Source organism: Phoca vitulina, unplaced genomic scaffold (genome assembly GCF_004348235.1).
Source record: "Phoca vitulina isolate PV1807 unplaced genomic scaffold, GSC_HSeal_1.0 scaffold91, whole genome shotgun sequence".
In the NCBI taxonomy this organism is placed as follows: domain Eukaryota; kingdom Metazoa; phylum Chordata; class Mammalia; order Carnivora; family Phocidae; genus Phoca; species Phoca vitulina.
Window position 1 is genome coordinate 2794592 of NW_022589794.1, and position 14543 is coordinate 2809134.

General features: G+C 51.9%; 1 protein-coding gene across 1 annotated transcript in view; it reads right to left on the reverse strand.

Annotated features, from left to right (window-relative positions):
• Nucleotides 1-12496: 12496 nt before the first annotated feature.
• LRCOL1 (leucine rich colipase like 1) overlaps nucleotides 12497-14543 on the reverse strand; it is a 6208-nt gene continuing 4161 nt past the window's right edge. Inside the window, exons 3-4 of the mRNA XM_032396382.1 lie at nucleotides 14086-14409; nucleotides 12497-12744 (exon numbers count right to left, since the gene is read on the reverse strand). Coding sequence (XP_032252273.1) covers nucleotides 12742-12744; nucleotides 14086-14409 — 327 coding nt within the window. The 3' untranslated portion in view covers nucleotides 12497-12741. The remainder of the gene's footprint in view (nucleotides 12745-14085; nucleotides 14410-14543) is intronic.

A 14543-nucleotide genomic window follows, 5' to 3' on the forward strand; every position in this document is an offset into this window, starting at 1 on the left:
CACCTCTCGTTCTGGTTCTCTTGCTGTTTCCACCCCATCTGTGGTGACTTCCTCCACTGGTCTCCGCCTCCTCACCGTCATGCATGAGGGTTGGAGTCAACCTCTTCCAATTCTTGTTCATGTTGATAGTCTGACCTCTCCCCGTGAATCAGGAATGTTCCTATGGCATCTGCGATGGTGAATCCCTTCCTGATGACTTTGTCCGGGTCCCTCAGAGGAATCACCATCTATGGCAGCTGCAGCCTTACAAAACGTATTTCTTTAAAAAGACGACGTGAAAGTCTAAAAGACTCCTTGCTCCATGGGCTGCAGAATGGATGTTGTGTTAGCTGCCATGAGAACATGGGTCTCGTTGTTCATCCCCATCAGAGCTCCTGGGTGACCAGGTGTGTTTTCAGTGAGAAATAACATTTTGAAAGGAATCTTTTTTTCTCAGCAGTAGGTTCAAGAGTGGGCTTAAATTACTCAGCCGACCATGTTGTAAGGAGATGAGCTGTCATCCAGGCTCCGTTGTTCCGTTGCTAGAGCACAGAGTAGATGGAGCACGATTCTCAAGGGCCCTGGGATTTTCAGGATGGTCAATGAGCCTTGGCTTCAACTTGGAATCACCAGCTGCTTTAGCCCCTGAGAGAGAGTCCGCCTGTCCCCTGAAGCTCTGAAGCCAGGCACTGACTTCTCCTCTCTGACTGTGAAGGTCCTAAACAGCATCTTCCAACAGAGGGCTGTTGCGTCTACACTGAAAACCTGCTGTTTAGTGGAACCACCTCCAATGAGCTCAGCTATGTGTCCTGGATCACGTGCTGCTTCACCTTGTGCCTTGATGTTATGGAGACGGCGTCCTGCCTTAAACCTCATGATCAGCCCCTGCTGGTCTCAGACTTGTCTTCTGCAGCTTCCTCCCCTCCCTCAGCCTCACAGAGTTGAACAGAGTCAGGGCCTTGCTCTGGGCGAGGCTTTGGCTGAAGGGAACGTTTGTGGCTGGTTTGAGCTTCCATCCAGACTATTCAGACTTTGTCCATATCAGTAGTAAGGCTGTTTCGTTTCTCCTTCGTGTGCTCACTGGAGAGCTCTTTTCAGTTCCTTCCAGAATGTTCCTTTGCATTCACCACTGGTCTGTTTGGCACAAGAGGTGTAGCTTTCAACACGCCTTCCTTGCTGAGCTTCATCATTTCCAGCTTCTGATTTACATCAGCAAGTGTGTGCACACCTAGAGGCCACCGTAGGGTTAGGAGCTGTGCTGGCTTCACCATTGTTGTGTCTCAGGGGCGAGGGAGGCCCGAGGAGAGGGAGGGAGACGGGGGCGCCGGTCGATGGATCAGTCACAACACACACAACATGTACTGAGAAGCTCACCAGCGTCGGTCCTGGTGCCCCAAACGATTACAGCGGTAACATCGAAGATCTAACAGCCACAGTGGAAACATCTGGCACAAGCTGAGCATTACTGAAACGGGACCAGAGACCAGAAGTGGTCAATGCTGTAGGAATAATGTCCCCGATGGCCTTGGTGCTAGAGGGTCCCCCCAAACCTTCAATGTGCAGAAAACGCAAAATCTACAAAGCAGAATAACACACACTGTGCCTGTTGTTCTGTGTTTTACATTTAGGTCTGTGTTCCAGTTAGAGTTAATTTTGTAAAGGGAGTAAGGTCTCTGTCTTGGTGGTTTTTAATTTTTTTGCCCATGGATGCCCTGTTGTCCCGGCGCCGTTGATGGAAGAGCCCGTCTTTGTTGTAGGGTCTTTACTCCTTTGGTGGTGATCAATGGACTGTGTTGATGTGGGTCATTTTCTGTCCCATTGACCAGTTCTTTCAGCAGGACCTCGCTGTCTCCATCCCTGTGGCTTCCCAGTGGGTCTGGACGTTGGGTGGGGTCATAGGGCCAGTCCTCTTGCTTTGTTCTTGTCCTTCAGAGTTGAGCTGGCAAGGGGCACCTGGGTGGCTCAGTTGGTTAAGCGTCCGATTCTTGCTTTCGGCTCAGGTCGTGATCTCGTGGTGGTTGGATCGAGCCCCATGTGGGGCTCTGTGCTCGGTGTGGAATCTGCTTCTGATTCTCTCTCCCTCTCCCCCCTACTCATTGGCATATGCTGTCTCTCAAATAAATGAATAAAATCTTAAAAAAAATTGAGCTGGCTATTCTGGATCTCCTGCTCTCCATATAAACTTTAGAATCCATTTGTTAATATCCACCAATTAACCTGCTGAGAATTTGGGATTTTCTTGTCTAGCTGTAGTAGCTGGGGCTTTCTCTCCACTGAGTCAGTTATCACCTGCCCACTTTCCCTCTTCCAAAATGTCCTCTCTCATTTTGCTGAAAAGCAATGGCAAGAGGGGACATCTTTGCCTTGTTCCTGATCCTAGTGAGAAAAGGTTGAGTTTCTCACCATTAAGTATGTTAGCTGCTGTTTATTAAGTTGAGGGAGTTTCCCCTTATTCCCAGATTGCTGGGTTTTTATCATGAATTGGTGTTGAATTTTGTCTCATGTTTTATCTGCATCTCCTGCCCTGGAACGGGGCAAGTGCCAGGAGAAGCTGGGTCATGGGTCCTGGCATTTGGGGTAAGAGACATCTGCGTCTCCCAAGCCTTATCCTCCACAGGCGCCAGTCTTCCGCTGAGGGTAAAGGGGAGGAGCCTGGGCTGTCAGGCCACGAAGGGGCCCGTCTGGCTGCTGGGGTTCCCTTCACGAAGAGACCCCGGAGGCCTGATGAGCGCTAAGCCCAGGACCCCATCAAACGGCCACTTGAAAGGGCGGCTGACTTTTCCCAGTTTAAAGCTAATGCCTCAGAAAGATTTGGGGGGCTGTGCTCCCTCCACCCTGGGGCAATGCATGTCCCAGTTGCCTGTGGTTGGCCGACACTTGCATGGACACTTGAGGTGGCCAGGGACCTGCTACGGTGGGAGCCTGGTCCTGGGAGCCGGCTACTGGCGGCACGAGGCCTCTGCCTGTTTCAAGCCCGAACCCCACAAATGTGCGTATTCCCCGCGCAGGCAGAGCTGGAGGAGATGGTCCTGGAGGCTACCCTCCAAAAAGACGCCCGGGACCCCGCAGGCCGTCCGTCCACATGGGGAATGACGGTCATCAATTTACAGCTGCCGTGTCAGGCAGATCTTCCGGCGTCTCCCCCACCTTGGAGGCTGTGCCGATGGTGGGAACTGGCATGAGCTCCACAGGCTGGGGTGTCCCGGCTGCGAGGGTGGCGGCACCAGGGGGGGCCTGGCCGGTCTGTGTAGCCAGCAACCTGCGACGGGGCCAGTGTCTCGAGAGGCTGGGACTGGAAGGGGCCATCGTGGGTCCAAGGAATCCGGATATTTCCAGGCTTTCACCGGCATCAATGCCTATTGGGGGGCAGGGCCCCCTAAATGTGCCACATTGGGATATTGATTACTTTTTTTTTTAAATTTTATTATGTTATGTTAGTCACCATACAATACATCATTAGTTTTTGATGTGGTGATCCACGATCCATTGTTTTCATATAACACCCAGTGCTCCATGCAGTACGTGCCCTCCTTAATACCCATCACCGGGCTAACCAATCCCCCCTCCCCTCTAAAACCCTGTTTGTTTCTCAGGTCCATAGTCTCTCATGGTTCATCTCTCCCTCCAATTCCCCCCGCCCATTTTTCCCTTCCTTCTCCTAATGTCCTCCATGTTATTCCTTATGTTCCACAAATAAGTGAAACCATATGATAATTGACTTTCTCTGCTTGACTTATTTCACTTAGCATAATCTCCTCCAGTCCCATCCATGTTGATGTAAAAGTTGGGTATTCATCTTTTCTGATGGCTGAGTAATATTCCATTGTATATATGGACCACATCTTCTTTATCCATTCATCTGTTGAAGGGCATCTCGGCTCTTTCCACAGTTTGGCTATTGTGGACATTGCTGCTATGAACATTGGGGTGCATATGGCCCTTCTTTTCACTACATCAGTGTCTTTGGGGTAAATACCCAGTAGTGCAATTGCTGGGTCATAGGGTAGCTCTATTTTTAAATTTTTGAGGAACCTTCACACTGTTTTCCAAAGTGGCTGTACCAACTTGCATTCCCACCAACAGTGTAAGAGGGTTCCCCTTTCTCCACAACCTCTCCAACATTTGTTGTTTCTTTCCCTGTCCATTTTTGCCATTCTAACTGGGGTAAGGTGGTATCTCAGTGTGGATTTGATTTGGATTTCCCTGATGGCTAATGATGATGAACATTTTTTCATGTGTCTGTTAGCCATTTGTATGTCTTCTTCAGAGAAGTGTCTGTTCATCTCTTCTGCCCACTTTTTGACTTGTTTTTTGGGTGTTGAGTTTGAGAAGTTCTTTATAGATTTTGGATACTAGCCCTTTATCTGTAGTGTCATTTGCAAATATCTTCTCCCATTCTGTGGGTTGCCTCTTTGTTTTGTTGACTGTTTCCTTTGCTGTGCAGAAGCTTTTTATCTTGATGAAGTCCCAAAAGTTCATTTTTGCTTTTGTTTCACTAGCTTTTGGAGATGTATCTTGAAAGAAGTTGCTGTGGCTGATGTCAAAGAGGTTACTGCCTGTGTTCTCCTCTAGGATTTTGATGGATTCCTGTCTCGCATTGAGGTCTTTCATCCACTTTGAGTTTATCTTTGTGAATGGTGTTAGAGAATGGTCGAGTTTCATTCTTCTGCATGTGGCTGCCCAATTTTCCCAGCACCATTTATTGAAGAGACTGTCTCTTTTCCATTGCATGTTTTTTCCTGCTTTGTCAAAGATTATTTGACCATAGAGCTGAGGGTCCATATCTGGGCTCTCTATTCTGTTCCATTGGTCTATATGTCTGTTTTTATGCCAGTACCATGCTGTCTTGGTGATCACAGCTTTGTAATATAGCTTGAAATCGGGCAACGTGATGCCCCCAGCTTCGTTTTTCTTTTTCAACATCTCCTTGGCGATTTGGGGTCTTTTCTGATTCCATACAAATTTTAGGATTGTTTGTTCCAGCACTTTGAAAAATGTCATTGGAATTTTGATCGGGATGGCATTGAAGGTATAGATTGCTCTGGGTAGCATAGACATCTTAACAATGTTTATTCTTCCGATCCATGAGCATGGAATATTTTTCCATCTTTTTGTGTCGTCTTCAATTTCTTTCATGAGTGTTTTGTAGTTCCTAGAGTATAGATCCTTTACCTCTTTGGTTAGGTTTATTCCGAGGTATCTTATGGTTTTTGGTGCTATTGTAAATGGAATCGTTTCTTTAATTTCTCTTTCTATAGTTGCGTTGTTAGTGTATAAGAAAGCAACTGATTTCTGTGCATTGATTTTGTATCCTGCCACATTACTGAATTGCTGGATGAGTTCTAGTAATTTGGGGGTGGAGTCTTTTGGGTTTTCCACATAAAGTATCATGTTGTCTGCGAAAAGAGAGAGTTGGACTTCTTCTTTGCCAATTTGAATACCTTTTATTTCTTTTTGTTGTCTGATTGCTGTTGCTAGGACTTCTAGTACTATGTTGAACAACAGTGGTGAGAGTGGGCACCCTTGACGTGTTCCTGATCTTAAGGGAAAGGCTCTCAGCTTTTCCCCATTGAGGATGATATTCGCTGTGGGTTTTTCATAGATGGATTTTATGAGCTTGAGGAATATTCCCTCTATCCCTATACTCTGGAGAGTTTTAATCAGGAAAGGATGTTGTATCTTGTCAAATGCTTTTTCTGCATCATTTGAGAGGACCATATGGTTCTTCTCCCTCCTCTTATTAATGTGTTCTATCACATTGATTGATTTGCGAATGTTGAACCACCCTTGCATCCCGGGGATAAATCCCACTTGGTCGTGGTGGATGATCCTTTTAATGTATTGTTGGATCCTATTGGCTAGGATTTTGTTGAGGATTTTGGAATCCATATTCATCAGGGATATCGGTCTGAAATTCTCCTTTTTGATGGGGTCTTTGCCTGGTTTGGGGATTAAGGTAATGCTGGCCTCATAGAATGAGTCTGGAAGTTTTCCTTCTGTTTCTATTTTTTGAAACAGCTTCAGTAGAATAGGTATTATTTCTTCTTTGAATGTTTGGTAGAATTCCCCAGGGAATCCATCAGGCCCTGGACTCTCTTGGGAGGTTTTTGATAACTGCTTCAATCTCGTTACTGGTTATTGGCCTATTCAGGTTGTCAATTTCTTCCTGTTTCAGTCTTGGCAGCTTATAGGTTTCCAGGAAGGCCTCCATTTCATCCAGATTGCTCAGTTTATTGGCATATAGTTGTTGATAATAATTTCTAATAATTGTTTCTATTTCCTTGGTGTTAGTCATGATCTCTCCCCTTTCATTCATAATTTTATTAATTTGGGTCCTTTCTCTTTTCTTTTGGATAAGTCTGGCCAGTGGTTTATCGATCTTCTTAATTCTTTCAAAGAACCAACTTCTAGTTTCATTGATCTGATCTACTGTGTTTCTGGTTTCTAATTCATTGATTTCTGCTCTAATTTTAATTATCTCTCTTCTAATGTGTGGCTTAGGCGTCATTTGTTGCCTTTTCTCTAGTTCTTTAAGGTGTAGAGTTAGTTGGTGAATTCGGGATTTTTCTATTTTTTTGAGTGAGGCTTGGATGGCTATGTATTTCCCCCTTAGGACCGCCTTTGCAGTATCCCATAGGTTTTGGACGGATGTGTTTTCGTTCTCATTGATTTCCATAAATTGTTTAAGTTCTTCTTTGATTTCTTGGTTGACCCAAACATTCTTGAGCAGAGTGGTCTTTAGCTTCCAAGTGTTTGAATTTCTGTCAAATTTTTTCTTGTGATTGACCTCTAGGAGAGACATTTTAGTAATATTTGTTCTTCCAACTCATGAGCATGGAAAGTCTTTCTACTTAACTGCATTGTCTTGAATTTCTGTCATCAGTGTTTTATGGTTTTCAGAGTATAGGTCTTTCCCCTCTTCAGTTAAATTTATTCCTAGATGTTTTATTGTTTATTGTTTAGTCAACAAAACTAAAAGACAACCTACAGAATTGGTAAGAAATTTGCAAATGACATATCTGATAAAGGCTTACTATCCAAAGTATTAAAAACCGATACAATTCAACACTCCAAAAAAACAAATAATCCATTTAAAAAGTGGGCAAAGACATGAATAGACACCTTTCCAGAGAAGACATCCAGATGGCCAACAGACACATGGGAAGATCCTCAACATCACTCTTCATCAGGGAAATGCAAATCAAAACAATGAGATACCACCTCACACCAGTCAGAATGGCTAAAATGAACAACATAGGAAATAACAGGTGTTGGCGAGGGCGCAGAGAAAGGGGAACCCTCCTACACTGTTGGTGGGAATGCAAGCTGGTGCAGCCACTCTGGAGAACAGTATGGAGGTTCCTCAAAAAGTTAAAAATAGAGCCGCCCTACAACCCAGCAATTGGGCTACTGGGTGTTTGCCCAAAGATACAAAATCAATACTTCAAAGGATACATGCACCCCTGTTACAGGAGCATTATCTACAACAGCCAAGATCCGGAAGCAGCCAGAATGCCCACTGACTTACGCATGGATAAAGATGTGGTGTGTACACACAATGGAATATTACTCAGCCATATAGAAGAAGGAATCTTGCCATTTGCAACAACATGGATGGACCTAGAGAGTATAATGCTAAGTGAAGTAAGTCAGAGAAAGACAAATACCATAGGATCTCACTCATGTGTGGAAATGTCGGAACAAAACAAGAAACAGTCCAAGAAACAGACTTAACTACAGAGCACTGGTGTTTAGCAGAGGGGAGGAGGGTGGGGAGGAGTGAACCAGGTCCAGGGGACTAGGCGTACACTTACCGTGAGGAGCACGGAGTGATGTGTGGGAGTGTTGAATCCCTACACTGCACGCCCGAAACTAATACAACGTTGCATGTTAATGACACTGGAATTAAAATCTTTAAAAAATGTATCAAGCAAACAAGAGCAACAACAAAAAGACACGGATGACAAAGACAATCAGTCTGAGCATTGCTGGCCCCCGAAACCCCACAGGCCTCGGGGGCACAAGTGTGTTTGTGCAGGTTTGGGCTTGGACTTGGGCAGGTGCAGGTGCACACAGGTCTGCTCCTGTGTCCCGACCTCGCCCGACCTCCCCTGTTCCCGGCCCGGGCTCCCCTGACCTGGGAGGCCCACACCTGCACCGTACTCACCCCGTCACTGCCCTGGGAGCCAGGACCCATCTCCGGCCACCTCTGCGTTGTGTCCACCATGGAGGGAGCCCACCCCTGAAACTCCTTCGGAGGCAGCCCCGGAAATGGGGGCGGGTCAGTCCCCAGGTGCACTCACTGTTTGGAAGGCCCGGGTTTCTGCAGCAAACAAGGCTCCCAGGTGCCGCTCATTGAGGATCCCATGGTCAGCGCGCCGCAGTCAGGCCTTGCGAGGCTCCCAGATCCCTCGGCGCTGCCTTCAGGGGGAACAGACGCATTTGTGTGGATTCGCCCTTGGAAACAGGCAGAGGCCATGGATCCCACCAGGCTACTGCCTGAAGCAAGCAGCCCCTCCAGACCCTCGCCGGGGACCTTGGCTCCACGCACCTGTGCGGCTGGAGCATGCTCAGTAAGCACCGCGTCAGCCCGCAGAGGGTGGCTGGGGTCATCTGAGCCCGCCCAGCTCCGGTGGGTCTGGAACCACATGCACAGCCTCCAGGCTGGAGGGAGCCCACCCCCAAAAATCTTTCCTAGAGGCACCTTTCCAGGGGCCCAGCTCCGTCCCCATCTGGACTGGCTGCCTGATGAAGGCCGCGCCTTCTCCCGAACTCAGGGCCCTCAGGTGCCTCTTACAGAAGGACAGCGCAGTCAGGGGACTCAGGGCCCCCTGGCAACACAGGCCCGGCGCCCCCAGCTCCCGCTGAAAGGGAAACACACGCCCACGTGCGCAGGTGCAGGCCCGCAAGTAGGTGAGCGTGTGGGCCGCGCCAGCCGAGCCTGGGGTCGCTGCCACACCCCACACCAGCCGCGCCCCGGGCTCCCCTGCCACGGGCAGCTCCTAAAAGCGCCATACGCACCTGTGGGCCAGCCGAGGCCCTGGAGTCCGGTGGAGACTCGGGAGAGCCGGGATCACCCCAACAGCCTCCGGAATAAAACGGGCACCCCACACCCTTCGTCAGGGCACAGCTTGCCACGGTAGTCAGTCCCCTGCAACCGGCTGCCTGCCCGACGGGGTCCCGGGCTGACCGGGCATCTAGGCTCCCAGGTGTCTGTTGCTGGAAAACAGCCCGCCAGCCTCCCCGGCCCCCGCGACCCAGGCAGACGCCGCTCCTCCAGCTTCGCCTCTGGGGGCGAAGTAGGCGCAGGTGTGTAGCCTGGGGCTGGGAACTGGGCAGAGGATGGGACCCCCGGGGCCCGCCCCCTCCCCAGCCGCTCTGCACGCTCGCGCTCTTCTGGGTCCCTGGCTGCCCGCACCTGCGCGGCTCACGCATGCGCGCTAGGCGCCCCTCACCTGTGCGGTGGAGGCCGGGTGTGTCTCTGCGGGTGGGTCTCGGCCCGCACCAGAGCCACCGGAGAGCCTTCCGGGCGGAGGGATCCCAACCCCGAGGCTCCTTCTGAGCTGGCGGCTTGCATGCGGCCGCCGTCGGGCTCCATCCGGCCTGTCGGCTCCATGGGTCCCCGGCTTCCCCAGCCTTCAAGGCTCCCGGGGTCTTTTGCGGGAGGATTCACCGGCCCTCCAGCCTCCACCCATCGCTGGAAAGGGAGTGCACTTGCCTCTAGATGGGCCTTCAGGGGCCTATGTGCCTCTGTGTCATAGGCTTTGAACGAGGCCGAGTCCAGTGACCCCAAATAGCCTCCTCCCTCCTGTGATCCGGCCTCTTCCCACAGCTGTGCTTTTCCTGGTCCCGCCGCTCTCCCCCTCGCGGCCTGCACTGTGCCCTCTGCCCCTTGCCAGCCCACCTTGAGCTCCAGGGGGCACCCCAGTCCCGTGGAGCTCCGGGTCCCCCTCAGAGCACCTGACCGGCCTCAGAGTGGAGGGACCCCACCCGGGACGGTCTCTGAGGTGGTACATTGAACCCCCAGGTGGACTGCCTGCCCGATGGGCTCCCGGGCCTCTCAGCCAAGGAGGCTCCCAGGTGTCCCTCTGGAGGGCAGCCCGACAGTCCCTCTCGACCCTCGCTGAGCAGCAGTCCAGATTGTCCAGCTCGGGCTTCGGGGCCCACAGGCCCGTCGTGCGGGATACGACTTGGATCCACCGATGCCAAGCGGCTCTGAGCACCAGCTCCCAGGCCCGGGTTCGGCACCCGCTGCCCCTTTAGGTCTGAGCATCCCGGGCCTACGGCGCCTGCGCACACGCACCTGGCTCAGGGTCTGTGGGCCTCCAACCGGAACCAAATTGGCTGCCTGGCGACCTTGCCTGTGGTCCCTGGAGGGATGTCGTTGTCAGACCTGCTTCCCCAGGAACCTGCTCAGGGGCCCGGGCTCTACCTAAGGGCCCGTTTCAGGTCCACGCCTCCCCCTTGGGCCTGAGCTGCCTGCTCATTCTTAGCCACAGCAGAAATCTTGGGGCGCCTGGGTGGCTCAGTCGGTTAAGCATCTGCCTTCGGTTCAGGTCATGATCCCGGGACCGAGCCCCGTGTGGGGCTCCCTGCTCAGTGGGGAGTCTGCTTCTCCCTCTCTCTGCTCATGCTCTCTCTTAAATAAATAAAATAGTTAAAAAAATAAATGGTATTTCCTTGTATTTAAAAAATAATAATAAAAGACAGAGAAATCTCTTCCAAATCTTAAAACGGAACTTGTCTTTCGGATGATACAATTCAGGAAGTATGTTTAGCTGCCAGAAACACAGGCATGGACATGACTTGGGTCAGGGATGTGGGTGTCCTGGTGAATCTGGCGTAAGCGTTGGGGGCAGGACTGTTCCAGCTGTTCCACCATCCGCCCTGACAGCTGGAGACAGCCAATACTTTGTCACGTGATTCTCTGCCATCTCTGGATCTCCTTGGTGAACTGTCTGTGCAAGCCTTTCATCTACTTTCTGCCTGGGTTGTTCAGTAACCATTAAGTTCCAAGAGTTTTTTATATATTCTGGATACAAGTCCTTTCTTTAACATTTTCATTCTCTTAACAGCATCTACCCTAGGGGTGCCTGGCTGGCTCAGTGGGTAGAGCATGTGATGCTTGACCTTGGCATCGTGAGTTCGAGCCCCACCTTGGATGTAGAGATTACGTAAAAATAAAAAATAAAATCATTAAATAAAAACAGTATCTGTCATAGAACAAAAGTTCTTATTTTAGTGGTTTATCTACTTTTTCTCTTATGAGTGACATGCGGTCACATCTAGGAACTCTGTTGAATCCAAGATCAAGAAAATATCCTTTTTTTTTTTAAGATTTATTTATTTACGGGGGGAGGGGCAGAGGGAGAGAGAGAATCTCTGGCAGATTCCCTGCTGAGCGCAGAGCCCAACGCAGGGGCTCAATCCCACAACCATGAGATCATGACCTGAGCCAAAACCAAGAGTCGGACACTCAACGTACTGCGCCACCCACGCACCCCTATTTTTCTTCTAAATGCTTTACATCTTATGTTTTACATTTAGATCTGTTTCTTTTTTGTTTTTTAACTATGCTTTGTGGTTCACCTGAGCTGTTCTTACTAGGATAGAAGCAATGGCTTTTCCTAACTTTCTCTGCAAGGATCATCTTAGCTCAGGCTAAGGCGGAGGAAAGAGGAGGGAGGAGGAGAAAGAGGAGAGAGGGAGTGGAGGAGGGGGAGGAGGAGGAGGAGAGGATCGAGGGGAATTATTTATTTTTTTTAAAGATTTTATTTATTTATTTGAGAGAGAGAATGAGATAGAGAGATCATGAGGGTCAGAGGGAGAAGCAGACTCCCTGCTGAGCAGGGAGCCCGATGTGGGGCTTGATCCCGGGACTCCAGGATCATGACCTGAGCCGAAGGCAGTCGCTTAACCAACTGAGCCACCCAGGCGCCCCGAGGGGAATTATTTTTAACGGAGCCCAGAAAAGAAGCCTAGTGTCAGCAGGTGTGGGTAATGGAAACCTCAGACGACAGTCATCCAGGTGACTAAGGAGCTGTGCTCTGGGAACAGCAAGAAGCCACTGGTGGAGACAGGCTCTGAGTCAGCCGGGGCATCTGCTCCAAGAGATGCTGCAGGAACTGGGGCCAGAGTGGGGAGGAGGAATGACCCGGGGAAGCAGGTGCCCCTCCAGTGCGTCCTCAGCTCCCTTCCGCTCTTATACCTGTGTTTCGTGTCCGTCAGCAAGGCTTAGCGGACCCTTTTCAGTTTGGAACAATCGATTGATTATTTCTACTTGCAAGGACAAGAGGCATTTGTGCATAGGGAGGGGCTTGCCACTGCGCGTCTTAAATGCTCCAGCTCTGGCCCTTTCCCTTCCAGGTAAGACTTGATCTCTGATTAGACACGCATCCTCAGGAAGGCAACCTTGTACTTGACCTGAGCAGGCTCCACTACTCAACTTGCCCAGATTGCTTTTACCTTTGTTGTCTGGAAAAAAAAAAAAAAATGGACGTGACAAAACAGGTTGGGTCAATCAGCAGGTGTTTATTGATGTGAAGATTCCAGTAGCTGCGGTTTGTTCTCAGACGCTCACAATCAGCCTCAGGAGTTCACTGATAGGACAAGGGCCAGATGTGTCTAATGCCCACAGGTTTTCACAGCCCAGAAAGAGCAGTGTGGACCCACGAGCCAAGCTCCCAGCCAAACTCAGGCACGAGATCCAGGTGAGCTTCTGTGAAGTCCGTGCTGGCTCTTCCTTGCAGCTTTTCTTCCCTGTCACTGAAGGACAAAGTGAGAAAACGTGAGAAAACGCACAGGGAGAGACAGGTGCCTTGCAGCTCTCCCACCCTCACCGATGGATAACCAGCTCCTCGGGGGCAAGGGCAGCAGTGGGAACCCAGCAGTGAACACATCTCTGTGAGCCCCCGCTGTGCCCGGGGCTACTCTAGGAGGTGATGATAGTGCAGTTAGCAAGATGGGGTTCTGTGCTCAGAAACGGGGTCCTTACCTGTGGGAGCAGAGGCCCCTTCGTGATCAGACAGAAGTTACCGATCCCAGCCTCAAGCTGGTACCTAAACACCCACACACGGCACCCGCGTGTTCCCTCCACAACCCCGAAGCCCTTCTCCAGTTGCTGTGGCCCCCCCATCTCCAACCATCCACTCCCTTGTCTCCAATACCCACCCCATCTCTGTCCCCCATCTCCATCCCCCATCTCTGCCCCATCTCCATCCCCCATCTCTGCCCCATCTCTGTCCCCCCATCTCTGCCCCATCTCTGTCCCCATCTCTGCCCCATCTCCGTCCCCCATCTCTGCCCCATCTCTGTCCCCCATCTCTGCCCCATCTCCATCCCCCCATCTCTGCCCCATCTCTGCCCCATCTCCATCCCCCATCTCTGCCCCATCTCTGTCCCCAACTCTGTCCATCTCTGTCCCCCATCCATCCCCCATCTCTGCCCCATCTCTGTCCCTCACCTCTGCTCCCATCTCCATCCCCCCATCTTTGTCCCCATGTCTCCACCCACACCACCCTGTCTCTGATCCCCATCCTGGTCTCCATCCGCCCATGTCCCCATGTGCCCCCCACTGTCTCCAGGGCACTGAGCATGTCTTGTGCCCTAGGAGACTGATCTCTGGGGCTGTGTCACTTGACCTCTGTCCTTCTGGTTTTGCAGTTACTGTTCAGCTATCACAAGGGTCCAGGAGAGGGTGGATGGAGAGAGCAGCTCCGGAGAGGTCCTCCCTTGGGCCTGTCTGGCCCCCTCCCCTTCCTCAGCCCCACTGCTGCGAATCCTGATGCCGCCTAGTGCTTGGGATTCACCACCCAGCCACACATCTGATGGCCCTTCACCAGGCACGTGGCTCCTGCTTCCTACAGGGACCCTGACCGCAGACCCCATCCTGCCCGCGACCTCTTTCCTTTTCTGAGGCCTCGCCGCCCTCTCCTGCTCACGGAAACGGACCTGGAGGCCGGTCTCCAGACAGCAGGTGTGCGCCTCTCCCGGAACGGGACGCCCACTGGGTGTGGAGACAGCCACATTCAGCGGCTGTAGGACCTCAGGCACATCCAGGACCCTTCCGTGCGGGAGGCGCCTCCCTCCCAGGGGCAAGGGGCTCACCAAGGGCAGGCACTGGGCCAAGAGCCCGCTCCGGCGGGTGCAGCGGGAGCGGCCGGCCTCGTGGAGCGCGATGCAGCACTGGCTCCGGCAGTCCCCGTGGCGGCTGCAGTCGGCCCCGTTGGGCTGGGGACGCAGAGCGGGAGCCTGGCAGCCGCCTCCCGCCCCGCGCCCCGACCCGGCCGCGCCTCGCCCTCTCACCTTGCGCCAAGGCACACACTGCAGGAGGATGGTCCTGGGCACGCAGAAGGTCTGCGGGTTCAGGCTGCTGGTGACGCAGCAGCGGCTCCGGCACTCGGCGTGGTCGGAGCAGGCGTGCCTGTCGGGCTGCCGCGCACCCAGCGCGCTCTGGAGCGGCCCCGCCCCCTCCCCCACCCACTCCCCCCCACTCCCCCACTCCCCCCACTCCTCCTCCCCCCACCCCCCTCCCGCTCCCCCCACTCCCCCTCCCCCCACTCCTC